This window comes from Aspergillus heteromorphus (genome assembly GCF_003184545.1).
Source record: "Aspergillus heteromorphus CBS 117.55 chromosome Unknown BO70scaffold_31, whole genome shotgun sequence".
NCBI lineage: Eukaryota > Fungi > Ascomycota > Eurotiomycetes > Eurotiales > Aspergillaceae > Aspergillus > Aspergillus heteromorphus.
The window spans coordinates 297154-312778 of record NW_020290436.1 but is presented as its reverse complement, the minus strand read 5'-3'; the positions used below and the strand labels follow the sequence as shown (position 1 = coordinate 312778).

At 51.8% G+C, this 15625-nt stretch overlaps 4 protein-coding genes across 4 annotated transcripts; 2 read left to right on the top strand and 2 right to left on the bottom strand.

The window, feature by feature from the left end:
- Positions 1 to 1478: 1478 nt before the first annotated feature.
- BO70DRAFT_343824 (uncharacterized protein) lies at positions 1479 to 3522 on the bottom strand. The gene is made up of 4 exons (XM_025541436.1): positions 2924 to 3522; positions 2562 to 2866; positions 2181 to 2505; positions 1479 to 2131 (listed from the first exon to the last, which is right to left on the bottom strand). The coding sequence occupies exons 1-4, from the start codon at positions 3122 to 3124 to the stop codon at positions 1685 to 1687; spliced, it is 1278 nt and encodes a 425-aa protein (XP_025395855.1). The 5' UTR covers positions 3125 to 3522; the 3' UTR covers positions 1479 to 1684.
- A 3652-nt stretch (positions 3523 to 7174) lies between these two features.
- BO70DRAFT_365564 (DUF167 domain-containing protein) lies at positions 7175 to 7874 on the top strand. The gene has a single exon (XM_025544099.1). It carries the CDS (start codon positions 7400 to 7402, stop codon positions 7754 to 7756), a length of 357 nt encoding a protein of 118 aa, XP_025395854.1. The 5' UTR covers positions 7175 to 7399; the 3' UTR covers positions 7757 to 7874.
- On the top strand, positions 7711 to 8646 carry BO70DRAFT_322139 (uncharacterized protein; the record flags this gene model as incomplete). Its single annotated transcript, XM_025540542.1, has 2 exons — positions 7711 to 8285; positions 8344 to 8646. Coding segments are annotated over exons 1-2 (438 nt in total), but the record flags the coding sequence as incomplete, so codon positions are not given.
- A 950-nt stretch (positions 8647 to 9596) lies between these two features.
- On the bottom strand, positions 9597 to 11431 carry BO70DRAFT_355711 (UPF0187 domain membrane protein; the record flags this gene model as incomplete). Its single annotated transcript, XM_025541907.1, has 7 exons — positions 9597 to 9955; positions 10040 to 10213; positions 10265 to 10614; positions 10671 to 10796; positions 10863 to 10965; positions 11012 to 11159; positions 11228 to 11431. 7 exons carry the CDS (start codon positions 11429 to 11431, stop codon positions 9597 to 9599), a joined length of 1464 nt encoding a protein of 487 aa, XP_025395852.1.
- Positions 11432 to 15625: the final 4194 nt, after the last annotated feature.

Sequence of the window (15625 nt, the reverse complement as noted above, 5' to 3'; positions counted from 1 at the left end):
AACATCAAAGAACCTTTGCAACATCCAAGTAAATAACAGCAGTCATATACCGAGACAAACCAGGACATCAATCCTGCAGTTAAGTAGCCAGCCAACCAACCAGCTTAACCCCCTCCCAAGGTCGACAACAATAATGCGCCAATGCATCATCCGCATACACAGTCACCCTAATTAATGGGTCTTAAAACCCTATCGTAACTCTATAAGTGATTCTAAGTATGGATTTGAAACCCAACTGGCCGGACACACCATCATCTACCTACGGTAAAGACCGTGCTATGTACTTACTTACTATGTAGAATCGATAGATAGATAGACAGATAGTGACTCCAAATCCAAACCAACATTCACATCCATAACTTGAAACAACGCACAGACACAACAGGACGTCTTAATCTCCGTCCTCGTCTGCGTCTGCATCTACGCCTACTTACACAGTTAGATAGATAGCACTAGGCACTAAACAGTAACCACCGTGTCTCTAGATTGCCGATACGGGACACAATATACATTATACTTATAGTAGATAGCATAAATGAAATTGGAGAAGCCTGGTACGACGACAGTACGTAAGATCATCCCCAACCGGATAAGCATTTAACGTCCCTCTCGTGTGGAAAACTTGGAAAGCGGATTCCATGCCGTGTTATTTTTTTTTTCAAGCTTATATCTAGACCACGGACTTAGCAGCAGGGCATCTAGGCTATGGCCCTAAACTATCTACTTAGGACTTACTTGAGTAGGTGGTTCCGCGCCCAATAGCCCTAACTACCAGCTAGTAAACCGGGATATATGCAGGGGCCCAGGGGGAGGGGGAAAGGGACGGAGACTAGGTAAGGACACAATTCCTCCGATACCTAGATACTACGTAGTCTCCAATCTTCAATCTCCATAGACTAGAATATAGATAGATAGAAATGACGGAGTCCTTCACATGCTCCAACTCCAAGGCTTACTTATTTATATTTATTAATCCCTAGTTCCCTCGTCGGCTGCATAAGCGGTTCCAACTAAGTTCAACCAGGGGTGCCCTATTAATAACAGCCTACATGGGGTATCTACCCCGTATCTTCCTTCCAGCACCCCCTTTCTCTCCTGCGAAGCATTTATCGCAGACAAACGATCGGCAATGCAAAGATGGAATTGGACGAGTTAGGCGGGCGAGCCGCGTTTGAAGTAACTAGCCCCGAGGAAGACTGGGAATTTGAGATAGATTATTGATTGATAATTCATATGCATGTCAGGCATCAAGATATTTAGTACGATGGCGGGACCCAGCATCAGGCCATACTGGCATACGAGCTGAGCGCTAGTCGCTTCGCGGTGTGGAGTCAAGCCCCGACCGTGGAGCCCAGAGGGCCAGAGCAGATCCCGAGACCCACTCGTTCACGATCGGAAGGAGTTGGTCGGCGCTCGATCTTGAGGGTCGGGGCTCTATCTACGGATACCGTGGACGCGGAAGTGGGCTTGGTAGATGAAAAGAACATGGCATTAGTAGTGGGTGGTGTATAGGTACATATTCCAGAGAATGCCTTATCCGTACAGGTACATGCTGGCGTAGGATCGTTAAGTATACAGGTTTAGGGATATACATGAATCATCATTAGTTGGCTTTCTATTCTGTGCAGAATAGAAGAGTAAAGAAAGTGACAGGGAAGGAGTGACGGGAACAGAGAGCGAGATCCTAGATGAAATTCCTGTGGTCGTGATATGAGGGTCCCACATTCGCCTCGCGTGTGAGTGACGTAGAGGACGCGTCGCTACCGGGCGACGTGTAAACCACCCCGTGGTTTTTGAGGTCGATGTTATGCGTGGGTGTTGCAACGCGCGCGTGGTTCGACACAACATTAGAGACGTTCCCGGCGACATTGCTCGGCCTTCTGGATTCGGAGAATGTTTCCATCTCAACGGTGCGCATGACCTCCAAACGGTCTTGGTTGGTGAGTCCTTCGCAGTCATACATCCGATCCTCGGCCTTGAAATTGGACTGCTTTGACGGCCCAGTCGAGGTCCACAGCTTCTGGTCCCGAGACCTCGGGCCATATGCCGACGAGTAGCGGCGAGTCGTCCGGAGCAGACGGGGCAGGAAGAACGCAACGAGAGGCCTCAATGCGGGCGCAGAAGCGCAGATCTAGCTGCGGTCAGCAAGGGTTTGAGTTCAATCACGCCAATCCACATACCAGTCCCAAACTGATCTCAATGGAGGCGGCCAAGAGAATTGGCCAGCCCTCCCAAGTAGCGTCATACGAAGCGATCATACTCTTCCACACATAGACCGTTCGGACAGAGCCTGCGACGTTGACCAGAATTCCCAAAGCAAAGATCGAAATAACGGCGATCCGCTGGCGAACAGGCAGTTTCAAGTTCCAAATCAAGGGCATTGGGACCACAGTCGAAAGAAAATCGGTGAATACATTGACAACACTGGCTGAGAACACAGCAGCGCCATCATTGAGACAGGTATGAGGGTACTGAGGGTCCAGGTCCCAGAATGCATGTATAGGCCTGGCAGAAGACGTGGTCAGCCCGCATTACCTCATTCAGAAGTTGGGAAAACTCACGTGCACTGGAAAATACTAATGAACACGAAAAGAAGACAGCATATGAGCACAATGACCATAGCGATGATCAGAACAATGTTGTAACCCCAGTAGAGACCTTTGCTCCCGGTTCCGACAAGGCGCTTGCAGAACCATAAAACCGAGAGCTTCGTGATCGAGGAGCATATCGAGAAGCAGAGCTGGAAGGCAAGATTGTACTTGCTGACATTTGGTAGCCAGGTCAAAGGCACATCCCATATGTGTCGAGTCCAGCCCCAGTTGATAGTCGCCATGGACGTGACAACACACATCCCGATGGCAAAAATCTAGACCATATTAGAGGGGATCCCACGAAGCAAGTGTACATGGTCTTTGTAACATACCAGGGCGCAAACGATCAGGAAGTCATCCAGACCGGGAGTGCACGTGATTCGAAAACGCGTGTATAGGCGAAGGACAGTCACGATAAATGCCAGACTAAGGAGGGTGACGTTCACGATGAGGACGGCATTTCCGCGGGTCACAGGGTCGACATAGTTGGGTGTGGGCCATGTCGCCAGGACACTGGCGGGTGGAAGTTGCATAGTGGCGGTGTCAAGAGGTAAGGTACAGGTAGAGAACAGACGGGCGGGGCGGTAACTATAGGCGATGGTCGAAGGAGCGTAGCAGGGCTGGTGTTCTTACGCGAGAGTCCAATTGAAGTCAAGCACAACCAATAGGAACCCCGGTCAAGTAGCCGACGGTCGCATTAGCCATCATAAAATGGGCAATCTGGGGGAAAGGTCAAGCGAGGGTGGTTGCAGCCAAGCTGGATGCGCTAGCCATTGACAGATTCTGACTGACTGACAGCACCAACGACGAGGGGAGCCGGGGGAGATGATATACCAGCGTCCACGATGGAGAGGCCCCCACTTGGGGCTGGAAAAGAGCTGCGACATTAATGGACTGGCCAGTGGCTCTCCCGCTAACCATGGACTGCATGGGCTTGTTTGCCTTTTGTCATTTTTTGACTTTAATGGTGTCTCCAAGCCTGTTGCAATTTCAGATTCAGTCTCCTGGCCGCACGGGAGAGAGCCCCTCCAATTAGACTGGCAGGGGACCTCCACTGTGGGCAAAGTCAGGCCAATCCAAATGGCGAGGGGAGGAGCCAAAACCGAGGCGAGCCGGGCATCCATGCCCAGGAGAGGAGAGTGATAGGCAGATCCAACGACCCGTCGTTCACGGTCTGGAGCCAGCTCCACATGCCAGGGAGACGGACGATCTGGGAATCTTGAGCCACTGGGTGGCGGGCATGTCACTTTGGCTCAGGAGCCGAATTGCCCGCCTGGATCAGGGCCGTCTGAAAATTGCGGGTAAGGGGGAGTCCTGGGTTGAGGCTCCCATTCGGGTCAATGGAGGGAAAGGATAGATTGAAGAGCTCGGGAGGCGGGGAGGGGAGGGAGGCGACGGGGGCCAAGCCGGAGACCCGGGAGAAGGATTCAGATCCATGATCCATGGGTTCGAGGGCACTCTCATTTTGTTCATCGATCGATCCCCTTTGCTTAGATTCCAGATGGTTGTTCTAGCCAGGAGAAGTAGATAGTAGTAGAGAGGGAAAGCTGTGTGTAGTCTAGATAACTACCAACAGGAAAAGGGAAGAGAGAAAGAGAAAAGGCGCGCACGGGAGTCGATACAATCCATCAATAATCAATCTGCCTCCCTCGTGGCCCCCACTCGCACTAAGCCCATCTCGGATTGCCCCGCACTGGCCCGGCAGTCCACCTTTCCACCTTTCATCCTTCCACTCCTTCCACTCCTTCCACCCCCATCTTCCTTTCTTTGGCGTTTGGCACTGGATATCTACTTGGGTCGCACTTGGGACTTTTTGAGACAATGGCAAGGTGCCTAGTCTATCTACTACCCAGAATTCTTTAGATCCCTCGACATCAATCAGAACCGATGCACCGAGTACAGACGCATTGAAATGCCGGCATGCTTATTCGGGGTGGTAACAGCCTTACGGGAAGCCGTCCAGACTCCAGCCTGCACCGGGGGGGAGATGTGCTGCCTGAAATAGGCCCCAGTATGATGGCCATTGACCACGAGTCAGAAGCGGCCCCATCCTTGGGGGTGATGGGTACTGTGCGCATTGCTTGTCCCAGGAACACCAAGAGTATAATTATCAGGACGGTCGCGGGATGATGCGCCGGAACCATCCGGACTTCTCGAGGAAGCACGGTGCAAGCAACGAACGTGCCTCCGTGCTTCACAACAATAACATGGAGTATAGGTGGAAACGAGTCGTGCGCAGTAACAGCCCGAGTTGGTATTTGCACATTCCTATTCCTGTGGGATCATCGGATCGCCTTGAGATGCTGATGTGATCTTCTTGTACCATTGAGCTAGATTCGAACCCCATTCCTTCAAAACACCCACGTTCTCGGTCACCCAATGGGCTGATCAGTCTTCCAGACATGGCGTTGAACACGAGAATTGTTTCTGCAGAAGAAATCATCGCTTTACCAAGAGATAATATCCACCCTTCCTGAATCAGCTAAAGCGGGGATTCCCTATTGAGTAAGGGACCGGGAAACGGATGATACACCATAAATAGTGGCGATCATCGCATGATCGCACAGGCTACAGCAGAGAGTCCTTCTGTCCGGCATGGGCCCGGAATTCAAAAAGCAAAAGACATCTGGTTCACACCAATGGTGATCCTTGCTAATCGGTGACACCAGTGCTGGCCAGGGTGCCCATTGTAGCCCGTTTTTGATGGATCCGATCATTTTGCCATCGGCCCATCACATTTCGACCATGGACTGAATCCGCCCTCCGGAAACTGATATGATCGACTGCATTCGGATCTAGGCGCCATGTCTCTCTGCTTCGACCCATGGTTCAGCATTTGAACCACGGAGAGCCCCCGGGGCGAATATGCGGCGCCTTCTGATCCGGCCTACTGGGCTTCTCTGCTCTTCGAATATTTCCGATATCTTCCTTTGGTACCTGGGGGAGGATCAATAGAATAGCCTTTTGCCTTCCTTCCAACCGTCCGGCAATAGTCCTGTCGATTAGCCGTTGCGCTCCCATTCGGACGGCGCCTGGCTCGTGGGTCCATCAATAGGACTAGCCGCAAAGTTAAATCCCCAATGGCGCTTCAGTTTCCAGCCTTCAGTGCAGATCCTCCATCCTGGGAATGCGAAATTGCTATCGTGCTGTCTTGCAGTCGGCATCTGCACCCAAGTCTCTATCCGATTGTCATCGGATCGTCCTTGTCACCGATAAATGGGTCGAACCTTCAATAAAAGGGTCCAAAGCAGAACTTGCAGAGCTATAGAGTATAGCCAACCTTTCCCGATGTTAGCATCGGAAAGAAAGGTTCCTTTTTGTTTTCGGCAGTGGCGATTGATTCGTGTGACGTAGATCAAATGCCAGCCGGTCCACCGTTCATGAAGCACCCTGTTGTTTCAGCTTCGCGCCTAGACTCGGTCCCAGACCGAGCATCAGCTACCATGGCAAGTAAAACAGATATAAAACCTAGCGCAATCGATCAAAATAGCACATACATAGCACTGAGTAGTAGTAGTCTTTTAAAAGCTGTCCCTGACCCCTGCGGGAACTCTCAGGGGAATACGAAATAAGCTCGCCGATCCCCTCGCCACCCCAACACACCAAGCACCACACCCGCAGCGTGCAGGAATATCATACAATAATATAGCCTGGTTAAGCGTCAACAGCCACTTCCGTCAGCCCGAGCGCAAAACCTACCTAGATACCACCTACATACCAGGTCCTACTCACTCACCATTGCCAGTGCCAGTGCCATGAAATCCTCCCCCCAACCGGGGTTTGCTTATGTATGTACTCTTGCCTAATGCGGTCTCTGATCCCAAATTTGGGTCCCTGGTGAACGGGGCCCCGTTTTTATCTTTCGGGTATCGGGTAGAAGTAGTATTGAAGTAGAATCACTAAGGTACTAGTTAGCTATCGGGCCAAGCTCAAGCTGTCTGCTACCCGCTGGGTCATCGTGGGAAAAAAAAAAAAAAAAAGATCACCGTTGCTCTACTGTGTATAGTAGGCAATAGTACGGAGTACTGGGGGATCATAATGTGGTGCGGTATGGTGTAATGCTAGATAGCAGGGGGATGGGCGATGGGATTTGATATACGATGAAGTCGATCGGCCTGGCGCTGCGGATTTGTTTCATTGATGGGACTGGGGAGTCCGAGTCGATCCCTGTCAAGGGAGGGAGGTGGTGTTTTGTCTGATTATTGTCTGTGTATACTAATCGCATCTGAAACGTTGAAGCGATATGGACAGGGATGATAGATATCGACCTGCAGAGGTCGGGCTATTCCGATTGATCCTGGATTTGTTTGTGTCATGTCGCTGATGGGATACGCCATGGTCCCAGAGAAATTCGATTTTCACCAAACGTGGGTTCTTGCAGTGTTGGGTAGTTGTCGGTTTTATGACAGATTGAGGTATGCCAAATGGTCATCTGTCTTTTAAGAAGCGTCAAACATTCTTCAGTGGGGGGTCTTTGACTGTACAACATAAGTTGTGTTAGCTTACACATCATCCCTGCAACGGTCAAATCATGCTGGTTTACTCTAGATCCGCATTTCCCCTGTCACACATAATCTCATTTTGCCTGCTATAATTTCTAGCCATCACATTTGTAAAAAAAAACTATCAGGGACATTGGCTGTCGCTGTGAATTCCGAGCTCGGTTGGTGGCCATCCCATAATATGGTTCTGCTACACCTCCAAACCTCCCTCAAATCTCCAACAACCTCCATTAAGCCCAGGGTACAAACACTCCAGTCTTCATAACATCCACACGTGCCATCAAACCACTCCCCACATTACCAACCATGTCCAGTCCCTCCCCCCTCCTCCGTCTAATCCAGACCGTGACCACCAAATCGCGAAACAACCCCGCCATGCACCCCAAGCGGTACAGCCTTCAGATCTCCTGCCATGTCAAGCCCAACGCCTCCAGTAACCGCGAAGGCATACTCGCCATAGGAGCCGACCGCGTGGACGTTTGCGTCGCCGCCGTGCCGCGAAAGGGCGAGGCGAATGCCGCCGTATCCCGCGTTTTGGCGCAGGTGAGTCCAGTCCCCACTGCCTATACTCCAGTCCATTCCATGTACTATAAAGACACAGCGGTGACTTGCTCCAGGTCTTCCAAGTCCCCAAATCCAACGTCGAAGTCATCCGCGGCCTGAAGTCTCGGGAGAAGACCCTCGCCATTACCGACCTGGATATTGGATCACAAAGCGAGGATGAATTCCTGGAACATGCGCATCGAAGGCTAGAGGAAGCATTGGTACAGAAATAGCTCACGAAAAGATAGATGTGCTGCTTGGATGGGAGGTAAACATCGGTTGGTTCTGCGGCGAAACGTGACGTGACATCACGGGGATCTTCCCGACCGACCGACCGACCGACTGCCGCCCGTTTTCTTTTCCGAATCAGCATCCATCCCGCAGCTTCAACTTTCGCATCGCATCGCATTGCATCGCATTACATCGCGTCGCATAACAACCAACTGTCATAAATAGCGAGCTAATCCTTCTCCGCGATCAATCGCAATTTCAACTGCCACCCAACAACCACAATGTCACCCCCTCTCCCCGAACCAACAGCAGCAACAGCAGCCACGAAACGCAAATCCCCATCGTCATCATCCTCAACACCCAAAACCATCCACTTCACCGCGCGCAATCCCCCATGGACCTATCTCAAACTCCAACTGTACGTCTCCCCCCAACAATCCCAGCCACAAACCCAACTAACAAAACCCACAACCCAGCACCCCCCAACCAACTCCCTTCTCCTCAACCTCCTCAACATCCACATCCACCACCCCCCTCGACCCCCTCACAGCACGAACCTACCTCTCCGCCGCCCTCACCCAATTCCTCGGCCTAACCGGCACCTCCATCCCCATCGACATTCTCAAAATCTCCTCATCCCCCGAAGTATCAGACCCGAAATCGAAATCAACAGCAACAGCAACAGCAGACAAAACCATCTGGGTCCGCGTTCCCCGCGACGACGCCTCCGCCGTCGTGGCCGCGCTGAGTTCCTGGATCGGAGGGGGTACGGGTGGCGGGGACTCGTCGGCGGCGGGGAATGTGGCGTGGAGGGTTTGCGCGAAGGGGAATTATCTCGGCGCTTTGGTGCAGGGGTCTGGGGGGGATTTGTTTGTGGCGTAGGTGGGATGGGATTGGGTGAGAGTTGCTTGAGATATCTATTTTGATTGGGTTTTGGTGGAGAGATGGATATTGGATTGCGGGTTGGGGTTGGATGCATCGGCGATGCGGATGTGGTCGGCCTGCTGCAGGGGGGAAATGATGTGAGATGCAGAGTAAGTCTCCGTCCGGGTTTGGAGATCTGCAGTCGAGTATCGTCACATCATCCCATCCTCGCGTCAGGGAAACGGAACGGCTTCTGCGGTGATCGCGATCGCGCTATATAAGTACGTAACTACTACCAGGGTCCGGCCGGGTAACCGTGCAGACAGACTATCCAGAGAGATGGCTCGTGCTTCCATTCCACATACGAGCCACGGCGGAATAGTGGAAAGGCCAGGACCGCATCGAACACGGGAACGGAAACAGAAACAGAAACAGAAACAGAAAGAAGACACATCCTTGCGACGAGATCTAGAGATATCCAGGATCTAGCCATCAATGGTCTAGATTGTATGTGCATGCAACATGGCATCACTGCAGATATACCCCTCCGCTACCAAAGCTTCTCCACCGACATATCAATCCACAGACCCAAATATTCACAGTAAAAGAATGCACCAGACCCGACACCCGACAAACCAGCGTCCAAGAAAAGAAAAGAACCCTTTTTATACGACAAACAAACAATCATAACACCGAACTCGCGTGCTCAACTTAGCAGTGGACGCCCAATTTCCATATAGTGACACCACCCAATAATATCATTCCCGTCCTGTTTTCCATGGTATTGCATTGCTTTTCCTCCCGACATGCTTTTTCCCTTTCCTTCTCTTTCATTCCTTTTTTCCTTGCTGGGTCATTCCAGAGTCTAAACAGACTGCTTACTGCTCGCGCTCCCAACCACTGTCGCCGCATCGGACATGGCCGCCATAGCCACAGGCGGGTTGTGGTTTGCGATGACCTTGGATCTCAGCGCGGCGCGGATCTCCTCGACACTGCGGTCCTTCCATTCCGGGTAGCCGGACGTGCTGAGGGGGTACAGGACATAGTTGTCGTCGCGGGTGCCGAAGTCGTCCAGCTTGGGCGCGGGCATGGCGGTAATGATGTCCAGTTCCACGGCAATCTGGCGGCAGTAGGTGTCCAGGGGCAGGTCGTTGACGTCGTGGCCGAAGGGGTTTTCGATTTCGCTGCCGATGAAGGCAAGGCCGAGGATGATGTAGGCGGCGACTGGAGATGGGTTAGATTAATGGACTTTTCTTTCTGGATGTAGATTTTGGAGTTGGGTCTGGATCAGGGGAGCATTTGGCTTACCGATTGAACCCGGGATGGTCACCCAGTGCAGGAAGTCGTAGAGCTGGAAGGGCAGCACCAGGACGTAGATCCAGGCGATCTGGGCGATGGAGATACTGTAGGCGGCGGGGAGAGGAGTGTCGAGGACACGCTCGGTGCCGGTGAGGATTTCGTTGAGGGTGGCAATTCCGGTGACTGCTCAGGGGTTAGTGAGTGTATTTGAGTCTCGGGATAGGCGGTACCTACTCGCTTGACTTTGGTGAAGACTGACGCTGAGGGTGCCGTTTGCGATACACCGATCGACATATGCGGAGAGGTGGTTGAGGATCTCCAGGGGGAGGTGACCCAACGGCTTCTTGGTGCGCTTGATGAGCTTTCGCGGGTTCGATTCGGCGAATGAGATACCGAGGTACTCGCCAAAGCTCTTCCACGGCGTATGGGGGGGAGGACGAACGACCTGGCGATCGTGGGCTTCTTTGGCAAACGTATCGAGGTATCCGACCAGACCGGCGAGGTCTTCGTAGCCGACGTCCGGTTCAAATCGTAGTTTGTGCTTGAGGGAGACCGCAAAACCGAGGATCAGGTTGATTGCCGTCCTAGATTAGTTAGTATACTCAATCGTGAACCGGGTTTCGGTAGCATCGAGGCGTACAGTTTTGCCAGCAGGTCGTCTTTTCCGAGCTCTCCTTCCCGCTCTGCAGTGCTGACCCAGAATGTACGCGCGAGGTTGCGGGCTGTTTGGTTCAGCAGTGCCCAGTACTTGCGTCCTTCTCCCCATCTGTGATACTATCTGTTAGTGTGTGCCATGTCGCCATCGAAGCTTGCACGGTTGATTATGGATTACCTCTCGTAAGCGGTCGAACTGCGGAAGGACAGTGCCAAACTGACCACGAAGCCAGTGACAGTGAGCAGGATATCGTTGATGCCGACTGATGGCGAGAAGGGCGCTGGGTTAGCGAAGCTCCGTCACCTACTATTAGATGGAGGACCTACTGTTATGCACCCATTTTGAAATGCAGGTGATTAAAGTAGCCCAGATTGCGACAAAGCCCAGGGGAAGGATCATTTTCGGCATGATACTGCCGTGCATACGCAGGAAGATGGGCCATTTGGAGTGCCTGTCGAGGTCTCGCGGGCCATGCTACACATTCCACACCCGTCAGTCCATGTCATGCACCTCCAGGTGATATCGGACGGGGGCTGACATACGAAATATCGGTTGATTTCGCTGGAATTGCGTCGGTCCAGGTGGAATTGGGTGTCTCGCGAGTTGGCCAGGTTTTCTAGAAAGCTGGGGCGGGGCGTCAGGCGTCCTCGCGGCGGCTCCTTCTCGATGGTGGGAGGCACCATCGGGGGTTCCTCGTCCATGAGGGGGGCCAGGTTGTCGTGCTCGTGACTCGATTCCTCAGCCATGGTTTTGTTTACAGGCGAGAGATGAGAGATGCTGGTTCCAGAGAAGGTCGATGGTCGTCCGGGGATTGAAAGAAAAAGAAGGGCCTGCCTCCGGAGAACGAGAGTGGGAGGATCGATCGAGCAACGAAGGATGGGTGGATCAACGCAGGACTAAAGACTAAGGAGAGACCAGCCGATTAAAACCCTGAGGAGACGAAGATCGATCGAAGCGACGCAGCGGACGGTGCGTCAGGGAGGATACGAAGCCAGTCTTAATAATCCGCGCAGCAGCTCCGCCATACGTCAAAAATCCCGCCGAGTGGCAGATACCTGCTGGGTCCCCATAAAACAGAGTTTCGAACGACTTTTTTTCCCTGGCAGAACACAGGACTATGGGCTACTCAGCGGAGAATGCGGTGAGGGTACAGCCACTTTGACTCCCCCGACTTGGTACAGGATAAATACGCGTCAGACTGCTATTTTTTTCCTTCTTTTTCTCTTCCTTTCCCTCACCACCAGGCCGAGCCAATGGCGATGGCGCGCAGCCACGAACGGCTTGGCGGGCCGCAGATTGAGCGCGCCTGGCCAATTGCCGCGGCGGTCCAGGCCTCCTGTTTGCTCCGGGTTCCTTCTGTTTCAGGAGTTGGCCCGCGTGGCGCGGGCCAAAACGTCAGACGGGTGCTTCCGCCCCATCGCGTACCGCGCGTTCATTCGCCCCCCTGCCCGTCCAGGCCTTCGTGGCACCGCACGAGTCGAATTCTCTCCCGTTGGTGAAACCGGAGGCGCTGCTATTCATTCGGGAGATGAAGACTGGCTGTTTTAGGTATCTACCTAGTACTGAGTACAGGACGAAGTGCTCGATCTAATGGACAATGTCACTCATTCCTTTGGACTGGTTAGACCTCCGTAGGGGTGATCAATCCATTCATTGTACGAGTACACAGCAAGGGTTCAAGGTCGAGGGTCCATACGAAACTCGACACGGCTCAGCTTCTGCGGCAGGATCACCATTTCTACAAAGTAGTACACACGCCCAGGATGCAGGAACCGAGCCAACGTTCCCCCATGTCCACCACCCCTGTCAACTCTTTTCCGCTTGCACCGAGACATGGCATCACCGCAATGGCCCAGATACCACAAAAGTGGTCGATCGTGTGTACCGTACAGTTCCAATCCCAAGTCAATAATTTATTGGAATGCCGACCAACAGACCACACACAGCCCCGGATGGTTTTCAACTTCTGACACGGTCGCTTGCGCGGGGACATTTCTTGGCAACCTCAGCTGAAAGCAATCCAGTCCTGATGGTGTTTCATTGTCTACGGCACTGTGCCCAGCAGCTGCAGGAAGTAAAAGCATACTTCGATACTCAGTCGCAATCAGAAACATCATCCCATCAAAGCCTTCAAGTCCAACCCCCGGACCCACTACTCCATCTTTCTAACTACTTACTAACTAGTCGCGTTTCCCTTAGGTAATCGGAAGCTAAAAATACCCCCTTTGACGATTCTAGCCTGGACGGAGATCGCTGGTAACTCTAAAATTTCAATAGTTCCTTCGCTGTCTGTACTGCTCATCGACTTTCTCTCGCCACCACCAAAAAAAAAGAAGGATTTCTTGGTCTCGCGGTTATGAGGAGGTTCCAAAGTCTTCGTGTATTGAATGAATGACTCGTCGACACCGCCGTCGCTGCCATGAACGGAAGTCCAGTCCACTATTAGCCGGACTTCGCCTCTTTGTCGGGTCTCTTCGTGCAAGCAAGTATAATCAGCCGATCATCTGTCGGTTCCCGGTAGGCGACCGTTGGGCTGAGTTGAGTCTCAACGCTTGTGGCGTCGGGGATTCGGCATTAGCGAAGGGAGGATCATTATGGTTTCACAACTCCCACACAGACGCAGAATATGTACGGAGAACTCCGATCCCCGGAATAGTGCAGTCAGGGTAGAGCTGTGTGGCTGGGCTGACTGCTTGGGGGTTTATTGAAGCGCCGCAGGGCTGACAAGGGAGAGGAGAGGACGTTCGGAGGCACGAGCCCTAGCGCGGGTTTCTCCATCAAAGTGTTATTTTATCTGATAGGTATTCATAGTATACGCAGCGATCAATGTCTGCAGAGGGGTTGGGAAGTTCCCATTTTGTCGCAGTGGTCTTTTGTCGACTCAGCGCTGGCTACAATCCACAGGTATACCTGAAGGCGCATCTTGATTATACAGCATTTTGCCGATCACTGTCGATTCTTCGGGGAAGACATGAATAGGGACAGGCGATGAGAAGATCATAGCTGCTTGCAAGATTTTCATGGATCTATACTCTAACCGTTAGCCCCAAGTCCCAAGTCGTGTCTGACTAGAAGAGACATTATCTGTTTACGGCGATACTGACTCGCTGAATATCCCTTGAGATGCCGGCAACCCAATTCCCATTTACAATTGATTGGACACTTACATTGAAACAATTTGCCAATCCTCACACTCCGCTACCCCAAGGAATATACGTTAAGTACCACTTTTCCTTTGCAGTTTGCATGCTGCTCTCGGGTAGGAGATTTGGTATGTAATCGGAGGTAGTATGAAGCTATGGATTGGTTGGTCTCGATGATCTACCAATGACACCAACGCGCACAGCCAGTTCCACGGTTCAAAAGACGAATTTGACAGTCACTTTGAAATACAGGAAGGGGAGCAGGTAAGTCTCCAGCAGTACACCAATGTACCAGCCAGAAATCAACAATTTGAATTTTGGAATTGCAGGATTCACCTCTGCGGGCGCAGATAGCAACGAGGGTACGTTGCAAATAGCCTACAGTCTTCCTCTAGTAAAATACATGTCGAAGATGCTATCTGCAACAACACCCTTTGTTTTACTCTTGGCGCAACTATATATGAAGTACTAGTAGGCAATTAGCAAATAGCTACATCCCGTACCGGCTCTAGTCCTATTTGCCCAATTGAGCCTGCTATTCATGCTAGCTGTGTTGGCTTCCAGTACGGAGTACAGTCATACAGTCTTTTCGTTCATAAATTCTCCTTTCCCACGTTTTGGCTGTCTGCTTGTTAACATCCCCATGCTGGATTCTCTTAGTTCATCCAGAATACCAGCATAATGCTCTGAGAAGCCAGGCGCTGTGCAAAGCCGCATTCACTGGATATTCACTGAACCCCAAATGGCCCACCAGAGTCCAGCGATCTACACCTGATGACTCCCTGACTTCCAGCCGCTCAAGCAGGCGAGACGCCTGGCCAAGACGGCACAAAGTGCCATGGGCCTGCTCTCGGCCAACGAGAGCGACAGCGGGTACGAGAGCCGTGACTCCCAGGTCCACGGTGACGTCCCGGTCGATCTGAATTGGCATCTCCCATCCTTCATCAACGCCTCAGATCTGACCGGGATGGAGGCCGCGGACCTGGGGCGCGAGGAGGAAGCGGCGGAGGAGGAGGAGGAGGCTGCTTTCCAGGTCATCTGGAAGGAGTGGATCGATGACTCGCAATGCGAGTCATAATCTTGTCTTTCTTTGGTTTTTTACTCCTTTCTTGTCTTCCTGCTTGATTAGTTTTGTTTGACGGCGGCCTCGGCGGGGCCTCACATCTTTCTTGTCGTTGTTTCTGATCGTTTCTTTCTTTTGTTCTATTGTTGTACTGTTCTGGCGTTCCGGGAAGAGAGGGTTCTATTGGACTGATGTTTCAATGTCTAATAGTTAATAATTAATAACGGGTTGTAATCATGTATCTTCAAAGCCGGGTTACCACTATGTAGGGTGTTGTAGACTCATACTATATACATAGTATTATAGTAGGGTGTTGCGATAAGGTTGGGTGCCAAGAAACAATCCGTTGGTCCCGACCGCTGCTGGTGGTAGTATCTTTGTAGGTATCGGATTGCATTTTACTAGGTAAAATTAATAAGTACTAGTATTAGTTGATATCCGAGAGAGTGAGACACCTGGAGAGGTATATGAAAGACTTGAATGAAGTATGTCTGCTTGATGTCATTAGAGAATAGAATGAACCTCTCCTGCATCGTACATGCATCCTACATGCATTTTACATGCATCGTACATGCATCGTACATATGAGGGTCTATTCATGTACTGTGTAGCTGGAATCTCTCACCACCCCAGTCGTACTACTGCCTGCGTAAGGGCAGTCTCCCGATTGCTGAGGCTGCCCGGCTGTCACTGCCACGTCAGGCTGTCAGGCCGCAAGGCAGGCACGGGCCAGG

Coding starts and splice junctions, on each gene's coding strand:
- BO70DRAFT_343824 (XM_025541436.1), bottom strand. CDS start 3,124: ATGCAACTTCCACCCGCCAGTGTCCTGGCGACATGGCCCACACCCAAC. Junction 2,867..2,923: donor TCCTGATCGTTTGCGCCCTG/GTATGTTACAAA, acceptor AATATGGTCTAG/ATTTTTGCCATCGGGATGTG. Junction 2,506..2,561: donor ATTAGTATTTTCCAGTGCAC/GTGAGTTTTCCC, acceptor GTCTTCTGCCAG/GCCTATACATGCATTCTGGG.
- BO70DRAFT_365564 (XM_025544099.1), top strand. CDS start 7,400: ATGTCCAGTCCCTCCCCCCTCCTCCGTCTAATCCAGACCGTGACCACC.